At 36.8% G+C, this 27,150-nt stretch overlaps 8 protein-coding genes across 8 annotated transcripts; 5 read left to right on the top strand and 3 right to left on the bottom strand.

Moving 5' to 3' along the window:
• Positions 1–137: 137 nt before the first annotated feature.
• Positions 138–1,826, top strand: BRETT_001549 (uncharacterized protein; the record flags this gene model as incomplete). Its single annotated transcript, XM_041280097.1, has 1 exon — positions 138–1,826. One exon carries the CDS (start codon positions 138–140, stop codon positions 1,824–1,826), a length of 1,689 nt encoding a protein of 562 aa, XP_041134599.1.
• Positions 1,827–2,138: 312 nt separating this feature from the next.
• Positions 2,139–4,592, bottom strand: BRETT_001548 (uncharacterized protein; the record flags this gene model as incomplete). Its single annotated transcript, XM_041280096.1, has 1 exon — positions 2,139–4,592. One exon carries the CDS (start codon positions 4,590–4,592, stop codon positions 2,139–2,141), a length of 2,454 nt encoding a protein of 817 aa, XP_041134598.1.
• Positions 4,593–5,069: 477 nt separating this feature from the next.
• BRETT_001547 (uncharacterized protein) lies at positions 5,070–6,749 on the top strand (the record flags this gene model as incomplete). The annotated part of the gene is made up of 1 exon (XM_041280095.1): positions 5,070–6,749. One exon carries the CDS (start codon positions 5,070–5,072, stop codon positions 6,747–6,749), a length of 1,680 nt encoding a protein of 559 aa, XP_041134597.1.
• An 8,533-nt stretch (positions 6,750–15,282) lies between these two features.
• BRETT_001546 (uncharacterized protein) lies at positions 15,283–17,052 on the top strand (the record flags this gene model as incomplete). Its single annotated transcript, XM_041280094.1, has 1 exon — positions 15,283–17,052. The coding sequence occupies one exon, from the start codon at positions 15,283–15,285 to the stop codon at positions 17,050–17,052; it is 1,770 nt and encodes a 589-aa protein (XP_041134596.1).
• A 603-nt stretch (positions 17,053–17,655) lies between these two features.
• On the top strand, positions 17,656–17,928 carry BRETT_001545 (uncharacterized protein; the record flags this gene model as incomplete). The annotated part of the gene is made up of 2 exons (XM_041280093.1): positions 17,656–17,746; positions 17,843–17,928. The coding sequence occupies 2 exons, from the start codon at positions 17,656–17,658 to the stop codon at positions 17,926–17,928; spliced, it is 177 nt and encodes a 58-aa protein (XP_041134595.1).
• Positions 17,929–18,595: 667 nt separating this feature from the next.
• On the top strand, positions 18,596–19,804 carry BRETT_001544 (uncharacterized protein; the record flags this gene model as incomplete). Its single annotated transcript, XM_041280092.1, has 1 exon — positions 18,596–19,804. One exon carries the CDS (start codon positions 18,596–18,598, stop codon positions 19,802–19,804), a length of 1,209 nt encoding a protein of 402 aa, XP_041134594.1.
• A 1,117-nt stretch (positions 19,805–20,921) lies between these two features.
• Positions 20,922–21,452, bottom strand: BRETT_001543 (uncharacterized protein; the record flags this gene model as incomplete). Its single annotated transcript, XM_041280091.1, has 1 exon — positions 20,922–21,452. One exon carries the CDS (start codon positions 21,450–21,452, stop codon positions 20,922–20,924), a length of 531 nt encoding a protein of 176 aa, XP_041134593.1.
• Positions 21,453–24,131: 2,679 nt separating this feature from the next.
• Positions 24,132–24,808, bottom strand: BRETT_001542 (uncharacterized protein; the record flags this gene model as incomplete). The annotated part of the gene is made up of 3 exons (XM_041280090.1): positions 24,132–24,488; positions 24,510–24,635; positions 24,707–24,808. The coding sequence occupies 3 exons, from the start codon at positions 24,806–24,808 to the stop codon at positions 24,132–24,134; spliced, it is 585 nt and encodes a 194-aa protein (XP_041134592.1).
• Between the last annotated feature and the right edge of the window lie 2,342 nt (positions 24,809–27,150).

Here is a 27,150-nt window from a genome sequence, read left to right as displayed (position 1 = left end):
TGAAAACTATATATATAAGTCTTCCAATATCTTTGCATATAGGAAAATGTAACTATTTAAATGTATTAAACACGAAAAGATAATTCTAGTGGTGGACCAATATTACAAAAAGCTTGTATCCAATTCAAACAATCATCATGAGAAACATAAACCAGCACGTACTAAAATCTAAAGAGAGTTGTGCTATTTCACAGAATGAATTTTCAAAAGAAATAGCAGAAATACCTGCTTTGGAAGTTGAGACACCACAAGAGAAATTTAAAGAATCTGACGCTGGGGATGGTACAAAAAGGAAAGATCATATATTGACAGGTACCAAATTTTATCTATGCGTGTTGTCTCTTATTTTGTGCCTGTTTTTGATTGCTCTTGATCAGATGATCACAGCTGCTGTTTTGACAGTGATATCAAATTATTTCAACGAGTTTGACAAATTGACTTGGATTACATCGGCATACATGATTCCTATGGGTTGTTGTGCACAGGTTTGGGGACGCCTATCAATCAATTTTGGGCGAAAATGGACGTTAGTAACTGGAATCATATTCTTTGAAATCGGGTCACTAATATCTGGCGTTGCTAATTCAATGAATATGCTCATTTGCGGAAGAGCTATTCAAGGAATTGGAGGATCTTGCATTCAAACGGTTGTCACTATTATCAGCACAGAGATAACAACTATCGATAAAAGACCGATAATTATTGCAGTCATGGGATTGACTTTCGTTTTTGCTTCGGCTTTTGGTCCAATTATTGGTGGAATTTTTGGAACATACTTGTCATGGAGATGGTGCTTTTATCTCAACTTATGTTGTAGTGCCATTATTTTCCCCTTTTTCATTCTAACTTACAAGCCAAAAATGCCAACAACTACCATCAAAGAAAAGTTAAAAACAGTTGATGTGCTCGATAACTTTTTATTGATGTCATCTTGCGTTCTTTTACTACTTGGACTTTCACTTGGCCAAACATCAAATGACTGGGGAAGTGTCTCCGTAATCATCTGCTTTGTTCTTGGAGGTGTCTTGTTTATTATATTCTTGATCTGGAACTTCAAATATTCAAAATATCCAGTTATTCCAGGAAATATATTTTTCAACAAACAAATATTCATCTCCTTTATGATCATTATGCTGTCTTATAGCTGCATTATGGTGTGCATACAATTTTTGAGTGTATATTTCGAAAACGTAATCAATCACAATGCGTTTCATACAGGTCTTTCTTTAATTCCTCTTGCCGTCACAATCTCATTGACATCAATAATCAGTGGCATACTCATGAAAGTGTTCAGTCTTATTAAGATATACTCACTTATATCCGGATTCTCACTTCCCATTGCTGTTGGATTGTTGATACTACTCGGCATAAAGGAAAATTTAGGGTACACAATTGGATTTCAAATTCTACTTGCCGCTTCAAATGGGTTAAACTTCCAAGGTCCATTTATGATAGCTATGCTATACGCCCCTAAAGATCCAGGTTCAACGATTTTGACAACTGCTTTGATAAACTTTGGACGAAGTATAGGTACTGCTGTATTTTCAAATATTGGGGAAGAGATCTATACTAGTACTCTTCAAAATTATCTAGCAAAGATAACAGGCTCACTTCAAGGGACCGCGTACTCAGTTCAAGCGATTTTATTAAGAAGTGACTTAATTTCCAAAATGAATAAGCATGATCATGATCTAATAGCCGAGCAGATGCTTAAAAGTATTCATAACGTGTTTTGGATGGTCTTTGCGATTTCAATAATATCTTTAATTTTCACTTTCTTTATGTCAAATCGAAAGTTACCAAAGAAGAGCGAGATTGAAACCTAAGCACATGGAAAAAACGTATATCAACACAGAAATAATTTTATTTTTGAAAAAAAGAATCAGTAAGTAAGCTATTTTTTTTGGAAGTATTTAAAATCAATTTCACTGCAAATGATAGTGCTCCTCAGCATTCTTGTAGATTCGTCATCTGAAGGGAACTTCAATAAATTACTTTCTTAGATTGGTAATTATTCGAAAACCTCAGCAGGATATTAAAAGATGACACAGTGCTTAAAGCAGACCCAGTTGTTTAATGGTGATACCTGAACTATATAAGTATTTTAATTAATCACATGTTCAGAATTTGCGTGAAATCTAATTTGATTCATGACTGAAATCATTTAGATAGCATTGACGGTCATTGAACTCATAGTCATGCTCTTGAACGAATGCTCCGCCATCTATGGCTACATGTTGTTCCAATATTGAATTATCTTGAACTTCAAATTCGGATGGAATGTCCCAATCCTTATTTACAAATAAGGAGTCAAAGATTTTTTCCATTTGAACATCATCATTCCTATTTAAGGCGACGTTATCCTCCAACCTTCCTAAGGTAAAGCTATTTTCGATCCTTTCCTTTGCCATAGTCATTATATCGGAAAACTTCATTTCCTTTGTTTCCACCTTTTCTTTATATTCTTGGATGATCTCCAATGTACAGACTAGATTGATAACACTTTTGAGAGTTAAGAAAGAATCCATACTATTTTTGATGCTATGATGCTTGCAGGCTGCGGAATAAAATTTCGATAAAAATATAATCATCTCTGGAATAGATATGGATTGCTCATAAAAGCATTGAAGTTGTTCACCATTTATGCCCTTGAATTTATGGAACAGTGCATTCTCGGCATTTTCTAAAGTGAAATCGACTGTTTTCTCGGAGCCGTTCTCCTTTGAATCAAGATAAAATGGATCATCCTTGTGCTCGGTTATAATTTCCGAAGAACCAGAAACTTTTGCAAGGACATACGAATACCAGATAACACTTGATTGGGTCATAGACCGTGTAAAAATATCCCTAAAATACACAATGTATATTCCATCGGGCTCTTTTCCAAAAACACTTTCACCGTTACAAATTTGCTCAATTTGCAGCATTGTACTAACAGCAGCAAGTAGACAGATTCTATACATTTCGTGAGAAATATTCGTTAATATTTCCATTGTTTTTGGATTATTGATCGCATTATGATTCTTCTCATAGGAATTGCTGATACCCATTATCACAGACTTAGATAAGCATTGAAGTATTTGCATGAAAGTGAGCTTAATTCGGCAAAGACACGCGAGCTGGTCGAGATCCGAAAAACTGCTATTTGCTACCTCAAACATAGATGAAGGTAGATCGTAACAAAAGAGCAAAACCTCATTGACGAGTTCAAGAAGGTTATTCAATGAAATCAGTTGCAACGAATTAATAGTTTCATCTATTTTTCTGAGAAGGTTTACCTCATGCTCTCTTTTATTGTCGAAGAAGAAATTTGAGTTCTTACGAAAGCCGGAACAGAACTTTGAATTAATGAGTAATGGACAGCCAATTACTGATGAGTAGATGGCATCCTCTTCAAGCATGTAGTTCCACAACGAAAACACCTTCTCAGTTTTCATTGTTCGTCTTTTCATCTCCAGCTTTTCCTTAAACATATAGACACTAATAATCTTTGGATCAAGATGCAATCCCATCTGATAACACATGTCAAGGGAGAGCTGATAAACTGGATAAGAATTCATATCTTCCGAGGCTCCTTCAAAGTTATCATGAACAAATAATGCACTTCGCAAGACAAGTAACGAAATCAAAGCAAGCTGCGTTTTCTTCCTTCTGAAATCAGAGATATTCAAACAGCGGAATGCTAGTGTACTGAGCTCCCCTTCCTTGAAAACTGGCTTACAACGAAAGCTTTCATTAAATGAATTATACCTAGTAAACACGATGACAAGGTATACAATTGACACTACCACAGCAACATCAACATAAAGATATGGCTTTCTTGGCTGTAAAAAGTGAGCTTTTCCATCATTATCCGGATCATGAAATCTTGTCATAAATAAGGAATGAACCGTATCCATTGGGATAAATCCAGAGTACAAAAGGTTGTTGAGATGATTTTGAAAGAAAATTAAGCGCTCTTGGAATGCGTAATAGTTCACACATATTAATCTTTGAATATCGGCGACTAGTGCATCTTCTTGCGTTCCATCAGGTAAAAGGTGAAGATGAATAGAAACATTGTGATTTTTCTTGTACTCCCTTCTTTCCATGTCCAGTAGATCCTTCATGCTTATCATCATGTATTTAAACAAAGGCCTCGAGAGTAAACAATATCTGGATAGCGGACCCATAAATATGGTTCTGGAGGGCTTTGCCCCCAGCATGTAACACTTCAAATATGGAAGTTTCCAGTCAAGAAATGCCAGCTGGTCTCCACTTTTTCTTTTAGAAAAGCAATCTCCCTTCAGTTGTGAGGCAAGCGTTTCAAACTTCTCTTCCAAGACACTTACCCGCTTATCGATAAGATGAGCGGGTAGCACTGAAATTGGCAATTCAGTTTTATCGCTGGCGTTTTCTGCATTCTTAGCCAAACTCAATCTTCCTTCTTCATCCTGCTTTCTGCGGTGAAGGTATTCACACTTTAATTTTGCTTTGAGACAGTGTGAACATGGCAATTTCCGATCGCACTTAATCTTCATCCGCCGACATTCAGAACAGGAGAAGAATTTTCTTTTTCTTCTTTTACCCTTTGAAAGGGTATTTCCGACCATACCAGCAAAAAGTTCTTGAAACTACTATTGTCGGATAATAAGAGTAAGGAAAATAATATGATCGGACGAAAATGTCCAATTTGAGGACAACATGATGTATTTATAGTATCCCCGATAATTAGAAATCCGATATGCTCGGTTGTAACGAAGGTGACTTTTTGAACACAGAGAAACTCGGGGAAAAAAGTGAAAATATACTTTTACCGAGTGTTCTTAAAACCGAAATTTACTCCGATATCATTTCGGACATGCAAGTCTATGGAAATGGAACCCAATTCTTATACCCGAGATCCGATATCCATGATTCTATCGGAGAACGTCTTGGAGGCATGGGATTAGTAATATATTTTTGTCGATGTATTATAATATATAAAGAAACAATATGATCATTTGAAACATAAGTAAATGAGTGAATAGCTGATATGCAAGATTGGTTAAACATTTCCGTTGTTATAGGACCACAGACATAAAATAAAGATGGAGACAAGTGACACGAATTCGGCATTGGATGAAGCGTCTTTCAAGAAAGAGATTGTGGATGTGAACTCAGACTTTAACAAGCACAAAGACGGTTATAAGATTCAGTCACAATTTCGTGAGAGTGATGCGGGTGACGGAACCGTTAGGGAAGATCATATCCTTACCGGATCGAAGTTCTATTTCTGCGTAATTTCCCTTGTCTTATGCATGTTTTTGGTTGCATTAGATCAAATGATAACAGCTGCAGTTTTGACGAACATATCTAATCATTTCCACGAATTCAACAAGATGACATGGATTACTGCAGCATTTTTGATGCCTATGGGTTGTTTTGCCCAAGTCTGGGGCCGACTTTCAATTAATTTTGGAAGAAAGTGGACAATGGTTAGTGGCATAATATTATTTGAAATAGGATCACTTATTTCAGGTATCTCCACTTCTATGAATATGTTTATTGGTGGAAGGGCCATACAAGGAGTTGGTGGTTCATGCGTTCAAGGTCTTACTATGATTATCGCAACAGAAATCACAACAATTGACAAAAAACCAATTCTTTTTGGAGTACTCAGTTTAACATTTGTTGTTGCATCTGTTCTAGGACCAATAATTGGAGGTATTTTTGGTACATATGTTACATGGAGATGGTGCTTTTACATAAACTTATGCTGTGGTGGTATTATATTTCCTTTTTTCCTTTTTTCATACAAGACAAAGCCACCAAAGGGTACATTTGTTGACCATATTAAAACCATAGACTTCTTGGATAACATTCTCATGATAGTTTCTTTGGTTCTAATTTTAATTGCCATATCATTTGGCCAAACGGATTCTTGGAACTCGGCAAAGGTGATATGCTGCTTCAGTATCGGAGGAGTAACGTTGGCTGGTTTCTTACTTTACAACTTCAAATTCTCGAAGTATCCGGTTATTCCAAAAGATGTTATTATGAAACCCACAATTATTATTTCATTCATTGGATTTACCATGAATTATAGCTGCCTACTGGTTGTTATGCAATTCTTGAGTATATATTTTGAAAATATTGCGGGTCACAACTCATTTCATACAGGTTTGTCATTAATTCCGGCTGCAGTTGCTTGTTCAGGAGCAGGACTTGCTAGCGGTATTTTTATACAAAAAGTCCGTCATATCAAAGAAATTTGCGTTATAGCCGTCATAATTCAACCGGTGTCGGTTGGTCTAATGCAACTATTCAAAATTAAAGAGAATATTGGATACACCATTGGTTTCCAAGCTTTGCTTGGCATTGCAACCGGGCTTAACTTTCAAGGTCCGCTACTTAGTGCATTGCTTAACGCTCCAAAAACCCCTGGCTCGTCAATTTTAACCACAGCTCTCTTTAATTTTGGAAGAAGTACCGGTGCCGCTCTTTTTTCTGAAATTGCTGGTGCTATTTACACTGAAACATTACGGTCAAACATAAAGAAAATTGCACCCTTGATTCAGGAAAAGACACAAAATATTGATTCAATAATTTTAAATACAAGTCTTCTAAGTAAATTGGGAAAGCATGACAGGGATCTTATAAAGGAGCAAATGCTGAAAGCTATTAGAAATGTTTTTTGGCTCTCACTCGCAATTGCTTTGTCATCATTGGTTGTGACTGTCGCTATGTCTAACAAGAAGATTCCAAAGAAAAATGAAGTTGACGCTTAGTATCTTGGATGAGATGAGCGGATATACTAAAAACTGTTTAAAATACATGTTCGTTAAGTATCGTACAAAAAATGAAAAATTTAAAAGAACAGACTTAGGCGAAGTAAAAATGTAGAAACTCGTATGTTATGGTTTACAGGCCAAGCCATTATATTATGCCTAGAACTTGAGAAAGATCTCTAGCACGGCCTTCTTGCAAATCCATAAAATGATGCAGCTCTTGTTTTCGCAGAGATCACGATTTTCGCAGAAAATGACGTCATGAAATGCATATTAAATGTTGTTTTACACAGCTTATTCGAAATTTTGATAACATTAACTATTGATAGAATAATATATTTCCTTCTAGGCGTATCCTCAGAATGGAAGCAAAATATTATACGCTCACGCATGAATAGATCGAGGACTTATCTGCTATTCGTTTTAGGTGTGAAATCGATTTCTTTAAGAAACGGCGCTAATTAGTATGGAGCTAAAGAGAAAAATATACATGTGGGGCAGTTACTAGCGATAAATCTACAACATTATCAATTACGTAATGAATATAAAGCTCCTCAGCGACTAAAGTTTTCTTTGATTTCAGTCTGTACAATAATTAAATGTTGTAACCTTTGCCAGATATTGTTCAGTATGCTGCCTCATAACTTCAAACCTTACACTTAGCAGGTATTCAAAAGAACAACTTACCTGAAAAGTATTTAGGAGTCACTCAAGTCTTCGTGGGATATATATCCTACGTTATCTCACTCAAGGACGTTAGTATATCATATTATTAGCCCACACTTTATTTCATAAGAGATATGATGATTTGCTGTAAGATTTTGTCATACACAAACGACTTAAAAGTATACAAGATTAAGTATAACGTTGGTTATTTTCAGTTAAATACAAGCAGTTTCCAACACTAAGTGTTTCTTTGCGCAAAATCCTGGACCGTATTTTCCGAAACGGCAAACTTGCCCAAATTATTTGCGGCTGCTTATTTATGTGAATTTACGTTTCAGTGCAGTTCTTCTTCGAGCTATGTACATTCTTTTAATCTCATCACAGATACGACAGTTTTTTGATCAATATATTATCATCTCTACCTGATTCATGCTTTATGAAACTGTTTCTATACAGCTTTTGTTGGAAGCGCTTTTTCAAGAGGTCATCGTCCTTTACATTGCTTTTTTGATCCTTCGTAGACTCTGGCGTGGACTCAATGGATTTCTACACAATTCCCAACGTATCAAAACTGAAATTTTAAACAGCTCCACGGTTAACAATCAACAACAGAATCGGCAATTTACCACATATCCGTCACCCGTGCACAATTCGCTTAACATTGGTTCTGCAAATGCAGATATCTCAGGCTTTAGAGCGGATCAAACTTTTCCTTCGAACCATGTTTCATCTCAGTACTGCTCATCACCGTTTGCGCAGGCTCACTCTGAACCCTTACTAAGCACTGGAAATGTTTCTCCTTATGAAAAAATAACAGGTAAACAACTTATTGAGGGTTCAGCAGATATTCCATCGCTCAACTTTTCTGTGTCACGTACTGAGATTTTAAACAAACTTCTTCCAACACTACGCACTCACGTTATAAATTCGGTGACTTTTGCCAGCGCTTTTGATGTCTTCCACAGAGCAAAAAGAGGGCAAAGGCAGTCAAACCTTGCAATTGAACTCGAATCATTATTACATGAGCCTACGGTCACAGCATCGCGTGTTAAGTCACTCATTCTTACATACCGCTTACATCCAGTTCGTGTTCACCAATTAGTTGCTTATCAGGTTCAGCAAGTGTTTCATGGCGATCCAATTTTAACACCAACCAAATTTAAACAATTTCTTTCTGAAGTGGCAATTCGTTTCCCCTACCTTTCATTGGTCGATTTTACATCTGGGATGTTCGTTCAGCTTTGCATGTTTGGCCCCATGGCGAGTATACCACAAATTGATTTGATAATGCAGTTAGGTGCTAAATGTCCTGACTTCCCTGACTTTTGCGATGCTTTACAAGATCAATCATTGAAAAAGTATTTCGTTGTAACTCCGGAACACCCTCGCTGGGTTCATCCTTTGGATTTCAAGAAGGATCCATTTTGGCACTCACAACTTCCAGAAGACTCGAATATATCTGTGTCTAAAAATTCTTCGTCTTCATCCAGCACAACTCCCTTGAACTTACATTCTAACAGTGTTCCAATTAAGTCACGGTCAACTTCCTCAACAACAACATTATCGCCAAAACAACCACAAGTTTCATGTCACACTATCGACAGCATTCAAAGCTCCAAGCCTCTTGCGAAGGTCAAGTTGACTTTCTCGTCTCAACTCACTCTTGATGCAACAATAGACATTAGTGCAGAAGCCTCACTCATCAGTGAAAACCTTGTTTCCCAATTAGGTTTCCTTACATTTATTGAATATTCTTCTCCTTCATCTGCTAAGAACTCTCCCAAACCACTTCGCAAAACGCTTATGCACTTCAGTCTTCCTCATAACCCCGACATTATCCATTCACAGGTATTTGAAGTCATTACCAACCCAGACATATTGCACCTTAGTTTGAATTTTTGGAAAAAGTTTCCTGATCTCTTATCCATATACTCGAAGGAATATGCTGATACATACACTACCACCGCTTTATCGTGCATTAATGATCAGCTTATTGTGGATGCTGTCACGAAACTCCGTCATTCTTATCCCGACAGCCCGTTGACTCTTCCACCAAGGCGAGATTCCGACTATCGGTTCGATCTCACTGTTGATTCCCCAAATTGGCGTTCTAGGCCATTACCACAGCTTACTCTTGAGGACAGTTCGTTTATGTGCGAAGAAGTAGGTAGATTGCTTGCTGCTCAATTTATAGCTCCCGTGCAACCTACAAAGCTTTATTCGGTTTCCTTTATCACCAGACAAGCAAATAGGCCACATATGACTATTGATTATCGTCAGCTCAATGACATTACGGTGCCTCTTTCTTCGTCGATTGACAGTTTCCAAACTTTAACAAGAGAAGTTCACGGTTCTATTTTTTCTACACTTAGTCTAAAGCAGGCCTATCAACATCTAAGATTGGACCCGATAACCCAGTCGCTTACTACGTTTAATACGAAATTTGGATATTTTTGTTGGCAGGTTTTACCCACAGGCTTAAGCAATGCCCCTGAGCTCTTTTGTCGGTTCATAACTTCTCTTATGTCTCCTTTTTCTGAATTTACACGCTGCTATCTTGATGACATTCTTGTGTTTTCACCTGACTTTGAATCACACAAGAAAGCTCTTCATCAAGTATGCTCCCTTCTTTCCGAAAATGGTCTACACCTTGATTTTGAGAAATGTAACTTTTTTAAGTCAACTGTTACTTGGGTTGGCTACACCTTTACTGCTACTTCCAGTGGTGTCGAAGTTACCCCGCAATCATCCACCATACAGACTATCCGAGCTATTTCCCCGCCAAAAACTAAGAAGGACGTTCAAAATTTTCTTGGGCATCTTGCATATATGTCTGCTTTCAATCGAAATCTCAGTTTAACTGCACCCCCATTGGCACAGCTTCTAAAAAGTGGCGCTAGGTTTGATTGGACACTAGAATGCCAAGCTGCTTTCGAGCAACTACGCAAAATTGAAATCGAGTTTTTTGCTCTTCATCCATTTCAACATGACCTACCTATCAAGATAACCACTGATGCTAGCAGCTATGCTGTTGGTGCTGCTCTTTGGCAAAAACACGATTTGCACTGGTATCCTGTCGCCTACCGTTCTTCGAAGTTGAACGACCTCAGCTAAATTGGACTATTACCGATAAGGAACTCTATGCTATTCTATTTGCGACCCGTGCATTTCATTACTTCATTGCAAATGGTCAAAAGATCGTAGTGCAAACCGATCACAAAGCACTTGTGCGTATCTTCAAATCCGATAACCCAAATCCTAAATATCTTCACTGGATTCAAGAAATGATTCCATATCGCCTTGGGATAGACTACATCCCGGGCAATACAAACACTGTTGCCGACTATCTTTCCCGTCCACCGATATCGATAACTCCAATGAAATAGATACCTCGACAGTTGCATCTACATAAAACTACCCGCCTTGTTTATGCCAGGAAAGCCTCGCTCATAATGAATAAAAGCTTTTAAGTATGTGCATATCCCCTTTTTATTAAGCCCATTTTGCCTTCTTTCTTATTTTACTTATGCCTTTCCTTTCTCCAGCCTTAAAGACATTCAATATACTAGTTATAACGAGAAACTTCATAAAGTAATTGGCATCACACTTAAAATTAAATCACCTAAATATTCCACCTATATTTTGCCTCAATTAACAATGTATCCGTAACTTCGTTTAAAACGATTACGGTGTGTTCGAATACGGTAATGATCCCTTCTTTGCCTCATTATTTGCTCGCTCCTTTGAACGTGCAACTTTTTACCATGAACCCACGACGAGTTGGTTGTACAAGAAGTCTAACGGCCTATGCATTTCCAACTCTTTAATATACCCGTTATCTCTACTTTCCACACATAATTGAATACATCATTAATTGTATTGCTGACTGCAAAATATGCTAACACGCCGATTCCTCAAAAACTCTGATGCTGGCACTCTCCTTTAACATTCGAATTTTTCACTAAGCTATTGAAAAGAAACTTTTATGAATGTTGTTCTGTCTTATCGCAACCTTTTGAATGCAGACAATTAAAGCGGGTCTGGCGACTGCTTATTGCATTTCTTTGCATTTCCGTTCGAACTGCTGCCACTTTTAGATGAAATCCTCGACATATAGATGCCAGCAGCTTGATTGCCAAGATTTTTTGGAAAGTATATGTTCATTACCAGCTTAACGACAAAATAGAGTATCAACAAAATGTTAGTTTTGTTTTTTAATAGATACGAACATATCTTGGGTCAACCCATCACTTTTGGCCAAATTTAAAAACTATCACCTACTTCATTAGGAGGCAGGTATCCTATTGAATGTTATTTCATGATCTACCTTCACATATTAATGATAACTATTCATTATGAGGGTCAAACCTGATGATACGATGTAACTTCTTGATAGATACTTCATTGATACAAAAACGGGCTTAAATGATGCATGTGGCAAAATAGTAAGTACTATCTATGATTTTTGACACAATAGTTAGAAACTTACTTTTGATGATATTATTCATTTTGTTTGATCAGATATTCTTACTATGTGTAACATACACAAAATATGAATAACACGCTCTACAAATGCTATCCTTGAACCTGACAAGAAAGCAAAATATTGTGCATCTCTATCCAGATAGGTGATGACTATACAGAGTGGATAAACATGGTACTTTTGAAGTATACAGCATAGAAATTATTGCAAGAATATTGCTGCAATAACCCATATCTTTGCAACGAGTTTTCTTATTTCCAGAAGTGTAATAAAGTTTTTAAAAAACTTGTTCACAAATAGAAACATCATAGCGTAACACTTCTTTGAATAATGAACTTTCTCATTATTTATTCTTTACTTTTCATTAAAAAAATACGTGACGTAAGGAATGTGTAAAAGTAGAACAAAGGTGAAATAATGAAAGAGAAATTGCGGAAGTTTGTTTGGTGAGGCTTTCTTCGGTACAGATCAATACAGTGTAGTCTTGATGAGGCTATAATAGAGTCTAGCATTACTACAAAGTTAAACCTTCTTAATTTGTAACTTGCCATCATTACCCCCAAAATAAATCTTTTATTTCAGTTGAGTTCATCTGTAATAGTCATCGGCATCAAAAGAATACATCGGTGAAAGATGTTTCTTTCTGGAACAAAAGAAAAATCCAAAGAGCACGAGTCAAGCTCCGAAAACAGATGTGAGGAAAATTTCACTACAAACAACACCTAATTATGCTTTTCAATAAGTATTTCAAACTGTATCCCTAATTAAGAACACTAAATTAAATATACTAATTCTCTGTGTAGTCCTGCTTAGTCGGAAAAATATACATTGGCCCGTCTAGATAGTTTGGCTTCTATAGATAAGGGATTATACGAAAAATTAACTACATTTAACAGACCTAAGAGATTTCTAGTTGCAAAAGAAGGTCACACTTAAATGCCAGGCATCGGCCTGATTGAATTTCATAGCAGATAGTCGAACAGGATTCTTTCCTAGACCATTGAATTTTTTTCCGAATAAGTACCGATCATCAAAAGTATCGATTAATCTTTCAGAAAATATATCTGCCAATAATGAATAATTTAAAACAGTACTTCCTATTATTCAGAAATTATGTCTTCGAGAACGGAGACAATGTTATATTTTTGAGCCATATCATCTCCCTCTTGAGAGAATATCGTTTTGAAGAACATAGCATTATACTAATAGACTACATTTTCTTTTATTCTAGTATAATTTGCAACGTTTGCCTTTATTTACGATCAAAATAGGTTAGGCCTTCTTAGGAACTGTAAAAGGTACACCCTCTCTAATCGATAATTTATTCGAAGAAAGTGTTGGAATATTCTACCATCAGCGGAATATTGCAAAGACAATTGTTGTTAACCACACAACCTCGAGAAATTTTCTCTTTATTTACATCCTTGGACCAATTATATTTAAGGATTACTTTATCTTTTATTACTTTTATTGTATTTCACTGGTGTTAAGGCCATGCGAATTGCCTTTATTACTTTTTATATTACTTTGAACGGGTCATTGCCCATATTTGGGATATGTGGCCTCTCCCCGAGTAAGAATATATAAGGGGTCTAGCAGCACCCCTTGTATTTTCTCACTCTATTATTATTTTGTTACTATTTTACCTCTTTCTTTAGAGACTATCACCGCTATATATCTTAATATAAACCATTATTCTATCAATATGCCTTCCAATCCTTCGGATAACTTATAATATACCCCAAAAGGCGGTAATGCTACTGCCGAAACAGGTCAGGCTCCCTTTTTAGAGCCAAATACGAGCTATTCGGATTCCTCCGCGAATTCTATAACTCAACAGAAAGCCACTGAATTTTCCTGTTTCTCTTTGTAAGTGACGAATTTTCAATTTTTAATTTGATCCGCACCAAAAATAATTTTATTTCTACTTCTCTATTTAATAAATTTTATCCTTTTTTTAAATAATTTTTACTACAGAAAACGTAAGTGAATGCTTGAACACAAGGGATCATTATGACCAATATTCATAAATGCATTCATATTTACAATATCCACCATATATTGACGACAAAAACGATCACATACAATGATAGATAGGAAACAAAAAAAAAATATTTCAAGATAACATTGAACGAGTACTACGTTCCTAAATTACTAACTAAAAAATTTACTTATCAAGATTGGTAACAATAGAGTACAAAAAACTTCCCGACGGTTTCTATCTTTTTTCGGATACCGATTTGCGAGAAAAAAGATAAGAGGAGAAAAATATTCATTGAAACATACGATAATGTAATTTCTTGTTATGCTTGGAAATTGGTCGTGTGATAAATTACCACAAATATGGTCTTTTTCAAATTTACTGGCATGCTAAAATCTATCAAAACTAATGACTTTCAAAAGGGTTATATCACAAATCAAGGAAAAGCAAGAAGAAAAAAAAATATTAGATGGTACTGCCCCCGGCAGAGTGAAATTTGGCCGCAAAAATTCTCACAAATTTGAAATACTATACAACATTGAACTATTTTTGTATACCCAAATTTGGCACTAGAAAGAGAAGCGCAATGACCTTTTTTGGTATAATGCCGATTTGCGGAGGGATCATAGTACAGGTAACAACATTAATTTGAAGCTTCCTTTACTGTGATAGTATCATAAAAACAATGCAAGGAAGCCTAAGCGGTAAGGTAGGGATGATTCATTGGCTATTCGTAATTATTGATATAAATTATGTACATATATACGTGCATATTTTTTTTGTCCGCTTTTAGAACACGGCTGCACGGAATAATAATCATCAGTAAATTATTTTCTTTTATCTTGTGCAACGACGAACAAAACCGAGTCTCGCCAAAGATTATGCATGATTAGAAACTGCATTTTCATTGGTGGCTTCTATATTTGCTTGATTGGGAAGTATTGTTTATCATAACAATGCCCAGAAGATAAGTATTGTTTAACATAACAATGCCCAGAAGATAAAAGCAAAGAAGAAAAAAAAAATATGATCAAGAGTGAATACCTATGGCTAACATAATACAGTCTGAAGCAGTGAAACGAGCCTCAGATGCACAAAATACATCGCACCTCGGTAAAAAGAAAACAAAAGAAAAAGCAAGCGATAAAGAGAACAAAGGCAGTTTGGTAGATATACATAAGTAACTATGAACGGAAAGCATTGGGCCAAAGAAGGGTCTATTATTTTTATTTGATGGACAAACAAAAAGGCATTACAAAATCACTTAAGAAAATGACTTTTCCTAATTACAAGCAAACCAAAAAAAACTATATAAGTCCAAGTGGTTTCCTTGAAGAAAACTGATTGACCTGTTGTATGCGTTATCAAATGTACTGAAGTCTTCCTTAATCAGCATTCCAGATATGATCTTCAAGAGACTTTTGAACGTGGTCACCATTGCCACAGCCGCATATGGTTTACCGCTCTTGCAAGGCAGAGATAAGAAGTCGGATGATATTTCAGCGGAAACAATCACTTCCGAGTCAAGTTACCTCTTTAGCTTTCCAAATACTGCCCAGAATGATAACATGTTCCCTATGGAACAATGTAAAGGCGTTACCTTGGAAGAAGCTACGATTGATCAACTACAGGAGTACATGTCCAAAGAAATCTTGACATCTGTGGATTTGGTTACCTGCTACACACAACGTTACCTACAGTTAAACTCTTACACCAAGAATATTGCGGAACTAAACCCAGATGCTTTTAAAATTGCAAAGCTAATGGACAAAGAGAGAGCAAAGGGTAAAGTTAGATCCCCACTTCACGGAATACCTTTTATTGTTAAAGATAACTTTGCTACAAAGGACAAAATGCAGACGTGTGCAGGATCTGCCAGTTTACTTGGCTCAATTGTTCCAAGGGATGCATTTGTTGTTAAAAAACTAAGAGAAGCTGGTGCTGTTTTGTTTGGTCATGGTGCAATGTCGGAATGGGCAGACATGCGTTCATCTGATTATTCCGAAGGATACTCAGCCTTGGGAGGACAATCTAGAAATCCATATAACTTGACTGTGAACCCAGGTGGATCATCTTCGGGACCAGGTGGAGCAGTTGCTGCAAACATGATTATGTTCGCACTTGGAACAGAAACGGATGGATCAATTGTCGATCCTGCAAATAGACAAGGTGTTGTCGGATTTAAACCAACTGTCGGATTAACTTCAAGAGACATGGTCATTCCAGAATCACATCACCAAGATACAACCGGACCACTTGCCAGAACGGTTAAGGATGCAGTTTACGTTTTACAGCATATATATGGAATTGACAAAAATGATGAGTTTACTTTGAACCAAACAGGAAAAACTCCTAAGGATGGAGACTATACAAAATTCTTGTCGAACAAGAATGCTTTGAAAGGAGCAAAGTTTGGCTTGCCATGGGAAGGTATCTGGACTCAGGCAAAGAGTGCCGAGATTGAAGAGTTACTAGAGACTTTGAAGACCCTTGAAGATGCTGGTGCCACTATTGTTAATAACACAAACTTCAAGGATCCTTATGCTTCTATTTCCCCCGATGGCTGGAATTGGGACTATGGTGGAGTTGAAGGATGGGCAAATCAGTCTGAATTCACCGTTGTTAAGGTTGACTTTTACAATAACATTAAGCAGTACCTATCCGAGATTAAGAATACCAATATTACATCCCTTGAAGATATTGTGGAATTCAATAATTTGTACAGTGGTACCGAAGGTGGAGAGCCTAATGTTCATCCGGCTTTTGCTTCTGGTCAAGATTCTTTGAATTCATCTCTTGCCTCCGGTGGTATCATGGATGAAACGTACTGGAACGCTGTTGAGTACATACACAGAACTACCAGGGAAGAAGGTATAGATTATGCATTAAACTACACCGACCCTGAAAGTGGAAAAAATATTAAACTAGATGCTTTGCTTTTCCCTACTTCTACTACTGTTGGTTTCCAACAGGCTGCAATGGCAGGTTATCCTTTAATTACAATTCCTGTTTCACAGAGAAAAGATGCAAGACCTTTCGGTATTTGCTTGATGCAAACCGCCTTTGGTGAACCAAAATTAATTAAATATGGTAGTGCAATTGAGGACTTATTGCATGCCAGAGCAAAGCCACAATTCCTCGAATATATTGCTCAAAATGTCCCCGTCTGGTGAGCTCAGATTTTGTGTTTGTTTAGAATCTTTTATATTATTACGTTATATGCCTAAAATGCTTTCAATTTAGGCTTTAGATATCCAATTTTGATATTAAAATAAGTATATATCTTACAATTGTCTCTGTAGGAAAAAAAATATTAACGCGGTACTATTGTTTTTATCCTGGGCGAATTCCTAAAGTAATGTTAAAATTTCTGCTCTAAAATACCATTTTGGTAAGTAGAAGCATTTCTAATACCAGAAGATGAACATAAGGGAGGAGAAGAAATTAATTTCACTTTAAAAATCTTTTCTATGACATGCTTTCATTTCTTTAAACCTTATTGTTGATAATGTAAATATTTTATTCTCAATAGAAATCCCGGCAAAAAGACCGTATATATGTGCCATTTATCAAAAAAGCCATAAAACCTGTAGGAAATCGTTTTATTAGCTTGGCACATGAAGTAAGGATAAAAAAGCGCTTACATTTGTTTTGATACCATTTAACGGCCTTAATTGGTTGTTACGACACCGCAGGAGGTTGCACTTCTAGATGTGCGAAAAGAGGTGGATTTTTGCCGTAAGGCGAACATTAAGGTGCTTGGCATAGTGGAGAACATGTCTGGGTTTGTGTGCCCGAACTGTGGGGGTAAGTCGAGGATTTTCAAGCCGACTACAGGCGGTGGGAAGCAGCTTGCCAAGGATCTAGGTGTTAAATTTCTTGGATCTGTGCCATTAGACCCCAGAATAGGCTGAAGTTGTGACTCTGGAGAGTGCTTCTTGGACATTTACCCTGATTCGCCAGCTTCTGAGGCCATTATGGATGTGGTTGATGAGCTAAGAGATGCTATTGAGGGTGATAGTACGAGTAGCGCCGATAAAGGTGACTAGAGTGGATAGATATGGATAGATAGATGTTCATATAGCACTTCCACACATACTAATTTCTTCTTTTTATCGTTTTCGTCTCGTGTTTATAGCGTTGTCCTACTTTTCTAAATTTCTTACTCTCGGCTGGCTTTAGGGATTTGAGCCAGCTTTAAACGGCAATACTTTATAGCTGCGTGTTTTTTGGCGCCTGGTGTGGAATAAAATCAAGCGGAGAGAAAAATATTTTGTTGTTTCTCGTTTGTTTTTTCTTTTTCTTTCCATCCACATAGAACATCTTGGAAGCAGGTGCACTCACAAACAACTCATATTTACACACAATGCATGTCATCTGTCTTGTTACCAAAAAAAAAAAAAAAATTAGCCATGTAAAAAAATTTAACAAGCAGTGTCCGCACTATGATATTATGCGTAAGGCAAAATTGTGAAGGACGGAATATCATACAAACACAATAAAACGGTTTCGCGAAACACAATAAAAATTGCAGGTGTCGAATTGTGCCGATGATCTGATTCCTTAGGCAGTACAGCATTAGTAAGCAACCCAAGTACATAAATAGGGCTGTCTGCACAATTGTTGAGAGTTGCATTTACGGTAAGGGACACACCCTCTGGTATAGAATATATAGCACTTATTTAAGCACGCACAATTAAAAAAAATAAAAGAAAAATGCCTCACCCATTAGCAGACACGAATTTATTCAAACCAATCAAAGTTGGAAAAGTGACTTTGAAAAACAGATTGGCGTACGCACCAACTACAAGAAACAGAAATACTACAGAATGGGTCCCTACGGATTCCATGAGGGAGTACTATGCAGAAAGAGCGGAGAATAACGGAGGGTTGTTGATTGCAGAGGCCACATCACCATCTCCAGATTTCGGCTATTACACAAACACACCCATGATCGACACTCCACGGCAAGTTGCGGCCTGGAAGAAGATTGTGGATGAAGTTCACAGCAAGGGCTCATACATGTCGCTTCAATTGTGGCACTTGGGCCGTGCTGCCAACCCCAAACTCTTGAAAGATCACGGAATTGATTATGTTGGACCTTCTCCAATATACATAGATGACACATATGAAAAGGGAGCTGAGGCAGCCGGCAACCCGCTCAGAGCCATGACAGTTGACGAGATCCACGCAGCAGTGAAATCGTGGGCAAAAGCCGCCAAGAAGGCCGTCGACGAGGCGGGCTTTGACTTTGTGGAAATTCACGCTGCACATATGTACTTGTTGGATCAGTTCATCCAGGCAGTGTCGAACCACCGGACCGACGAGTATGGTGGAAGCATCGAGAACCGGTCGCGGTTTGCTCTCGAGGTCGTCGACGCGATGATTGACGCAGTTGGTGCCGAGCATGTGGCCATTCGGCTTTCTCCGTACGTTCAATTCCAAGGTGGTGAAGGTATCAATGCTAAGATGAACCCGATCGTCACGTGGGGATACATTCTCAGTGAGTTGGAGAGGAGGGCCCAAGAGGGAAACAGGATTGGGTATGTTTCGTTTATCGAGCCGAGATTCAAGACTTTTGATGGGAAGCCAAACCCATCCGATATTGGCATCCAGTGGGCTACCGATATCTGGAAGGGGGTGTTTGTGATCACGGGAGCCTTGCTTCACGACCCAGATTACACACGGGTGCGGCAGCTTGTGAATGCCAACGATAGAACCATCATCGGATCCAGTAGATACTACACTTCCAATCCAGATCTTGCCAACCGTCTTAAAAACGGCTATCCGCTCACCCATTACAACCGGGCAACCTTCTACAACAACATGTCCAACTACGGCTACATCACCTGGGGAAAGTATGGCGAGGAGAACCTAACTGAGGACAGCGATGTTGCCAAAAGGGTTCCAAAGGCCTTGGCATGAATGGAGATAAAGATGTATAGGAATGGCATATAAGAATAACTATAAGAATAACTATAAGAATAACTATAAGAATAACTGTAATAGCTGTAATAACTATAACTCTAATAACTATAATAAATGACCTTATGTTCAGTTGTTGAACATTTCCAAGACATGCAGTACCTCATAATTGTTTCAAAGAAGTATTTGAAGTATAGGCGAGACAGCTGAGACTTTTTGACTAATCCTTCATTCTTAATTTGTTTCTCACATTCGCATAATTTTGTGTGAAGAGTCTTGGATTCTGAATCTCTGCATACCTAGTGAATGTGACAAAAAGCGAACAGTTTGGATTAACAATGGTGTTGTTTCATCCCGGTGCCGATTGAGTTATCACTAATAACTATAACTGTAATAACGGTAACTGCAATAACTATAACTGTAATAACGGTAACTGCAATAACTATAACTGTAATAACTATAACTGTAATAACTGTAACTGTAATAACTATAACTGTAATAACTATAATAACTGTAATATCCCCTGCAATAACACCTACACCTACAATAAGCCTATTTCTGATGGAGCAAGTGATGCCGATTAAAGTTTCCTATTTAGCAGTTGTTACAAATGTTAGATAGGAATTATTTAGCTGGAATACTTGCCACTACAAAACTGTCAGCATGTGAAGCAAAGAGGAATGAGATAATGCCCACCTCTAGTTGCTGAAGTAACTGCTATTCGTTCATACTGATTAAAGTGGAAAATGCAAAGATCAGCAATGCCCTCATGGTTATTAGAGCTATTCTATTACACAAATATAACACCCAGTTTATAGAGTTGCGCCGAGAATGTGAAGCATTTACCGGCCTTAATTCATTTTCACCCCTCACAAACTGCAGATCAAAAGCAAAAACAAAATAGAGAACTGCATATATGGTATAAGCAAAAAACATTGTTCAAAACATCAAAATACAATAATAAAAAGGTCTACTCAACAAAATTTTGAAATCAACTGTGTTCCGAAGTATGCTTCGAAATTACAAAAAAAATCGTAAAGTCTACAAAAATACTTTACCTAATTAATTTGTCTTGGTTCACAATATTAAAGATGTTTCGTAGGTCTTCAGTGATTTCCTAAAAGGTAATTGCATCAGGTTCGATCGGTTCCAAATCACCCTGACCTTTAAACGATTTCAATATATGGGCCCTTTCAACCAAGACGAAACGATCGGTTTGAATGCCCTGCCTGGCCAAATTTCTCCAACGAGCAAAGTCATCTGGGTTTCTTTTATCCCCATGAGCAGCTTCAGAATTTTCCCAATGTCCCTTAGAAAAGCATAGAAGTCCGTTTACCGTTTTATTCACAATGTCATAAACTATTGACACAACAGTGCCTGTTTCTTCAAGCCAATTTATCTGCCATATTTCTCCAGGGCGTACACATTGATAAGCAACTGTTTGATAATTAATCCTTCCTGCCATTGGACCACCATGAATCGCATAAACAATTTTATTTTCTGAGAAAAACCATATTTCATACCTCCATTTTTCTGGTTTTCCGTTCGAGTCTGTGGCGTCATAATCATAGACAAGATGAACGTCCTTCAGGTCATCATCGAAGGAAGGATCAAGAGGCGTATTGTTTTGATAGCAAGGGAGTTTCATTTTTTGAATATAAGATTTGTTATTTTTCGACACAAAAATGTGGTGGTTATGCAGCAGTAGCAATTATTAGAAGAAATGCACAGGCAAACTAATTGCAAATTGTTCGATATAAATATTAAAACATTCGTATAAAAATTGCACTCCCGGAAATGGTAGGCTAACTATTTAAATCACATCAATCAATAAAGCTGTGATATTTATACATTATTATGAATCAAAAAAAAAAAAGACGAACAGACACGTTGAAATGTATTCATTTAACGGTATAAAATTAAAAATTCCTTACAATCCATTTAATTATAATACATTAATGAATTAATCACTGTAATTCCGAGCTTATGTGGCTAGTGTGCGTAAGTATGGGAGTGCAAGTGTGTGCGTACTTTTGTGTGTCTGAACATGGCTGTGTGTTTATGTATACTTAATTAGTAATCAGCGCTGAATGTTTCATTATATAACCCGAATCGAGAAATAATTCCGGATGGATTCATAAATCCGAAGACAGATTGGCCCCACATTTTTGAGGCTTAGTGTATTATTTGTTACACAATGAATTACGTAATCTAAACGTATATTTGGTGAACAGATGACAATGCCATTGCAGTTTTTGTTTTTATGCCGCTTATCTGAAAACACAATTTGACTTCAGCTTCTTATTTTTCAATTTATCAACTCTTGTTAAAGTTGGAATCACCATAATAGTTCGATATTTATTGTAGTACATAACTTGTACATAAGATTAAGTATGGAGGATATCTCATCCTCATATAGTTGACATTCTTCTTCTTATACGACAACATAGACAATATACCTTGTTCTTCTTAGGACTTCATTGTTCTATCCTTTTATTGTTTTGACAACTCTCGGCAGAATTTAGAGTTGGTATCAACGAAAAGGCAGGTGCGAATCTGTCGTGTTAAAAGATACCAAAAAAATTATTATCAGATTAGTGACTGCAACATCAGATTTTCCGCTCTATTTTCGACATCTTCTTTTATCGATCCAAGGAAGCGAAGCTGGCATTTTATTTGCGAGTTTGAAATTTATTCGGTCTTGATCATTTCCTGTCATGTTTGGCGAAGTCAAGGCCTAAGGCTGATACATAGCATAGATCAGTTTGTCATTATTCACCAGAACATAGAACTCATAAAAAATGAAGTAAAGAAAAAAATTTGGTGAAGTAATTCATTAACTAATGTGTGTCATTGCTTCACGTTCATACGGGATGATTATCATTTTTCGAGCAATGATTCACATTACTTCTTACAGTATTACACTAACATATGAGGATCTCTTATAGGTATATATATGTCTAAATGTGTATTGAGCTGATTTAAGTACTATAGACAAAATTAAAATGGGAAATAACGACGAAATCTTTTTTTAAAACCCACTAATCCACCGCAAACTTTAGACAGAATGCACAGTTTCTCATGCTCTATCCACTTAGTTTTGCCGACACTCTAGCTTTATGGCTTTGTCAACAATTGAAACCTTTCCCACTCTGTTTATGTGAAAAAAAAATCTTCTTCTGACCTATTTGAATCCTGTACGGCAAGATCCATTTGCATTATACGTGCTTTTTTGAGTAAGTAATCATAAAATATATTTTATACGGAATATGAAATCGTATGAAGTGCCAACAAAGAACGTTGAAACTATTGGAGTACTTTTATTAATGACTTTTTGCAGACTGTACTCTCAAGGAAACTATATTAATACGTAGTAAAGATCTCCCTGGACAAATTTCCGTGTTTCCTTTGCTTCTGTGTATGATAGAAATACTTCAATGCAGCTCAATAGCTGGATATTTCTAATCGATAGAGGACAAAAGAGAGCCGATCAAGTATCGAAAGACACCAAATTTGCGACTTGATGTTAATGTTTCCGTTCACACTCAAACCTATCGATCCCATCCACGATCGCCCTTGGGTTAACATTCCTCTCCATTCCATTAATTTTGTTCTTGTATAAATTATGAACAGATGATATTTGTTGCAATGTTTTTATCTGTAGTAAGATATTCTCGTGTCTAAAAGGCATCGCCAAACCTCCTATCATTCAGCCCAATTTCAATAAAAATCTGTTAACTTTATTAATACCAATCGCTGTCTAAAATAAGCATCCACAGATTTTTGTATTTTCTGGATTCCCCGTTGTGCCAGCATTAATCATGTCGTCTGGTTTCTTCTTTATTCATTTCACAATACACACTAGTAATATACATGACTGCTTACCAGCCAAGAGCCAGCAATATAATCTTTTGTCCTCTGTTTGTGCATGTACAGTGCTGATCATTCTCACATCGCTTAAAAGTTGTTCATACGACGTCTGAAGCTCTATTCCTCGTGAAATATGTACATGCATTTATATTGTTGGATATATTATTGGCACGAAATTCAAGAGGCAATACAGGCTTGGCTTCTGGGAAGCTAGTCTTCTGGAAGACTAAAGGTATCACTAGCCGGTTTGATGGATGCTTAGAGGGAAAACATTAAGATGTATTGTAGGTCCATTCCTTCGCACTAATAAAATTAGACAACACACATCTGAAAATATGAATGGTACTAAATAAAATTCATAACAATCTTCAGACTACCCATAACTATGCCTAAAAAATTTCAATAAAGTTTTGTTAGCTTGAAGCAAGTATAAATTATTATGATGCATTTCAAAAAACTATTTCAAATGATCAGCATCTTCCTTTTCATTTGATGCATCATTGTTAACGGCGGTACATACTTGTGTGATGTCAGTCTCGGATGTGGAACTATTATTTCCACACATTTTTGCACTTTTCTGCACCTCCGATACTTCGGCTCTAAACTTAGATAGAGGACCAGTATTGAATCCTAACGCTGACAATTTCTTTGATGTCTCTGAGTCCTCAACTTCTTGGGAACAAATGGCTTTCTTAATACACATTTTCATGTTTGTTGCCGTCGTATCCGTGGACACGGGAACAAAGAACTTAATGTAGCTGTTCAAATACCCTAAATAGCACTTCTCAATCAACTCTTTATCGGTGTGGTTATGCTTTGAAGAAATCTACCGAACACGCACACGTTCCTTTTCAAAATTGGCAAAAACCTTTTGAGTATATGGACACTTTGAAAAACGGCATTTCATCGTACAAATGCACTCCTTCTTAAAGTTATCTTCTGGCTCTGTAATATCTCTCAACTTAAAGCTGGATTTTGTGAAAAAGTGCCTCCAAAATGGGGCTATTAGATAAAAAAATGGAAATTCAGAACGACAACATTGGATCTAGAAATAATATTATGTGCTTTAAGAATGGAATCAGGTTCTATTCCAGTAGGACAAAGATCAAACTTGTATGAAGATGCATCTTCCATGAATTGGGAGGCACTGCAACAAAGCTTTTTTTCGATTATTTGTGTGATCATTTTATCAATGCCAATAAACTCCATAAACAAATCAATGTCACCCAAATTTCTTCCTAAAAGACTACTTCTGATGATGCTAATTATAAACGCTTTGATACGTGACGCTGGTTTCCTGAAGATTCCTTTGAATATAGATACCGTAAGCCCTTAAGAAATATCATGAGCGAGCATGCCTTGCAAATTCTTTGCTGACCTATCTCCCTTGGTCATATTCTGAAGTAGGCACGTACTATAAGTCGAAAAAACTACCCCAAGTTCTTCGTGGATTTCACGTTTCACAAAAAAAAAAACATCACAGAAATGTTTCAACCTCCTAGAAGGTAACGAAATAGCAGACAAAATACGGGAAATGTCAGCAGTTATTGGCGCTAAAGATCCAGTGTACATAGCTATCCGGAAATCGTCCGACTTTCCACGCAATAAGCTATAAATATTTTATATGTTGGCTTCTGCACATCTCCCCTATACACATTATGAATAACAGAGTTTAACGACATTGCCTCAATCCAAGTAGAGGAATTTCCAAAATGCCACTCTATACTCTCCCTAGCATACGTCTGAAACCCCTATGTATGTGAATGCCGGCAAGAGGGAGAACAAAAAGCCATCAAAATGGGTGATTGAAGTTGACTATTCCAGTTAAAGGAGTCAAAAGGTAGATTCATATAAGAATAATTATTTGGTGGAGCATATTATGGAACATTCATGATAGGCAGGTTGACTGTAGAACTGCGCATAGTAAAAGATGAGGAGGTTGGGGCAACCTGATTGATTTCATGTGGTAAGGTACCATCCATGTGTGATAAGCAGCGCGTATTGCGAAATAAGAAAATAAAGTACTTAAAGATACAAGAGCATATATTCTTCAAAAGCTTAATCAGAAAGCAAAACTAAGAGTGAGTGCATTGAGTTTAGCGGAGACGCGCTTTTTGATAGGTACGCGAAATATTGTGGAAAAAAAGAGAGGGAGAACGCGCGGCAGCTTGCTTGTCAGAAAGGACCACGCCTAGAAAGAAAATTAACGGTTATAACTCGGCTATAATTAAACCTAATTTACTACAAATTAGATGTACTATATCTCTGTTTATTCACTCTCCAGGGTTATTCAAAATAATTACATGTGTGAAAATTTTTGATAGATTATGATTATATTAGTAAATGTACTGGACACGTTGCAATCGTGTCCACCAAGTACTCTTCAAAAATTTAAATTAACTTGGGGAAAAAATTCGACCGGGGGTGTTCTTATAATTATTATAAACAGATGTAATTTTTAAAAAACTATACTGTCGATTAATTGTTTATAACTTTGTGACAACTGCGATTTTAGACTTATTAGGAGCCATTGTTGAATCACGAAATACGAAGCGTACAATACTGCTTTAAGGGATCATGCGATACTACTGCAAAATTTGTTCTATTTTTATACAACTTACTGATTTGCAGCCTTCGAAGACTTGGGTGCTTTCGCAGATGATATTGCTACTATGTTTTCATTGCCAGAATTTGGAATTGCCTCATTATGTAGTATATTTTAATAATAAGAGAATTTCCCCCACTGATTTGTATTTTTTCTACTGCACTTTAATCTAAAACCTGTAAAACGATTCAGCATTTGGGAAATCGAAGCTATTTAATAACAATACATCTATTCTATAATCCAACCTTTCATGTTCCTAGGGCGGAAGCTGCGATACAAAGAAAAAGCACGAAGACATGGGAATCAACCTTTTCGAGAACAAGCCAAACAATAAAAATAATATATAAGGGAACGCAGTCATAGCTCTGAGCAGTCGAATGCAAAGAATCATGAGAATAAAAGGGAAAATCAGTGAAAAGTTCTGAGAACAATATTTTAGTGGAATGGAACGACTCCTGATTTTCGAAATTACAAGATCACCCGCATTAAAACATGAAATAAAATAACACTCTTACTTCATCCTTCCTATTATACGGAGCATCAGAAGTGGGTTCCGGAGGTAGAGACCATATAAAGGAATACTACCAGTAAGACTAAATATTCAACTGAATCGGACATCATTCAAATTAGAACTATATATTATGAATCTGTATTTATTTTGTTTTCGGCGCTTCTGCGGCAAATAATCTCTCCTATTTCACTACATTATGTGCGGTGGACAAGAAAAATGAACCACAATTGTGATATCCGAGCTTTTTCTTTAACTATTGATGCCACTAATATTTCACATTATTATAACAATGCTGTTATTCGAAATATTTCTTTACTTCACGATAGGGATACGCATTTTTTAACATTGAGCACTCGTAAC

The sequence above is a fragment of the Brettanomyces bruxellensis genome, chromosome 1 (genome assembly GCF_011074885.1).
Source record: "Brettanomyces bruxellensis chromosome 1, complete sequence".
NCBI classification, from domain to species: Eukaryota; Fungi; Ascomycota; class Pichiomycetes; order Pichiales; family Pichiaceae; genus Brettanomyces; species Brettanomyces bruxellensis.
The sequence above is the reverse complement of the archived record's forward strand: the minus strand, read 5'-3'. Positions and strand labels throughout refer to the sequence as shown.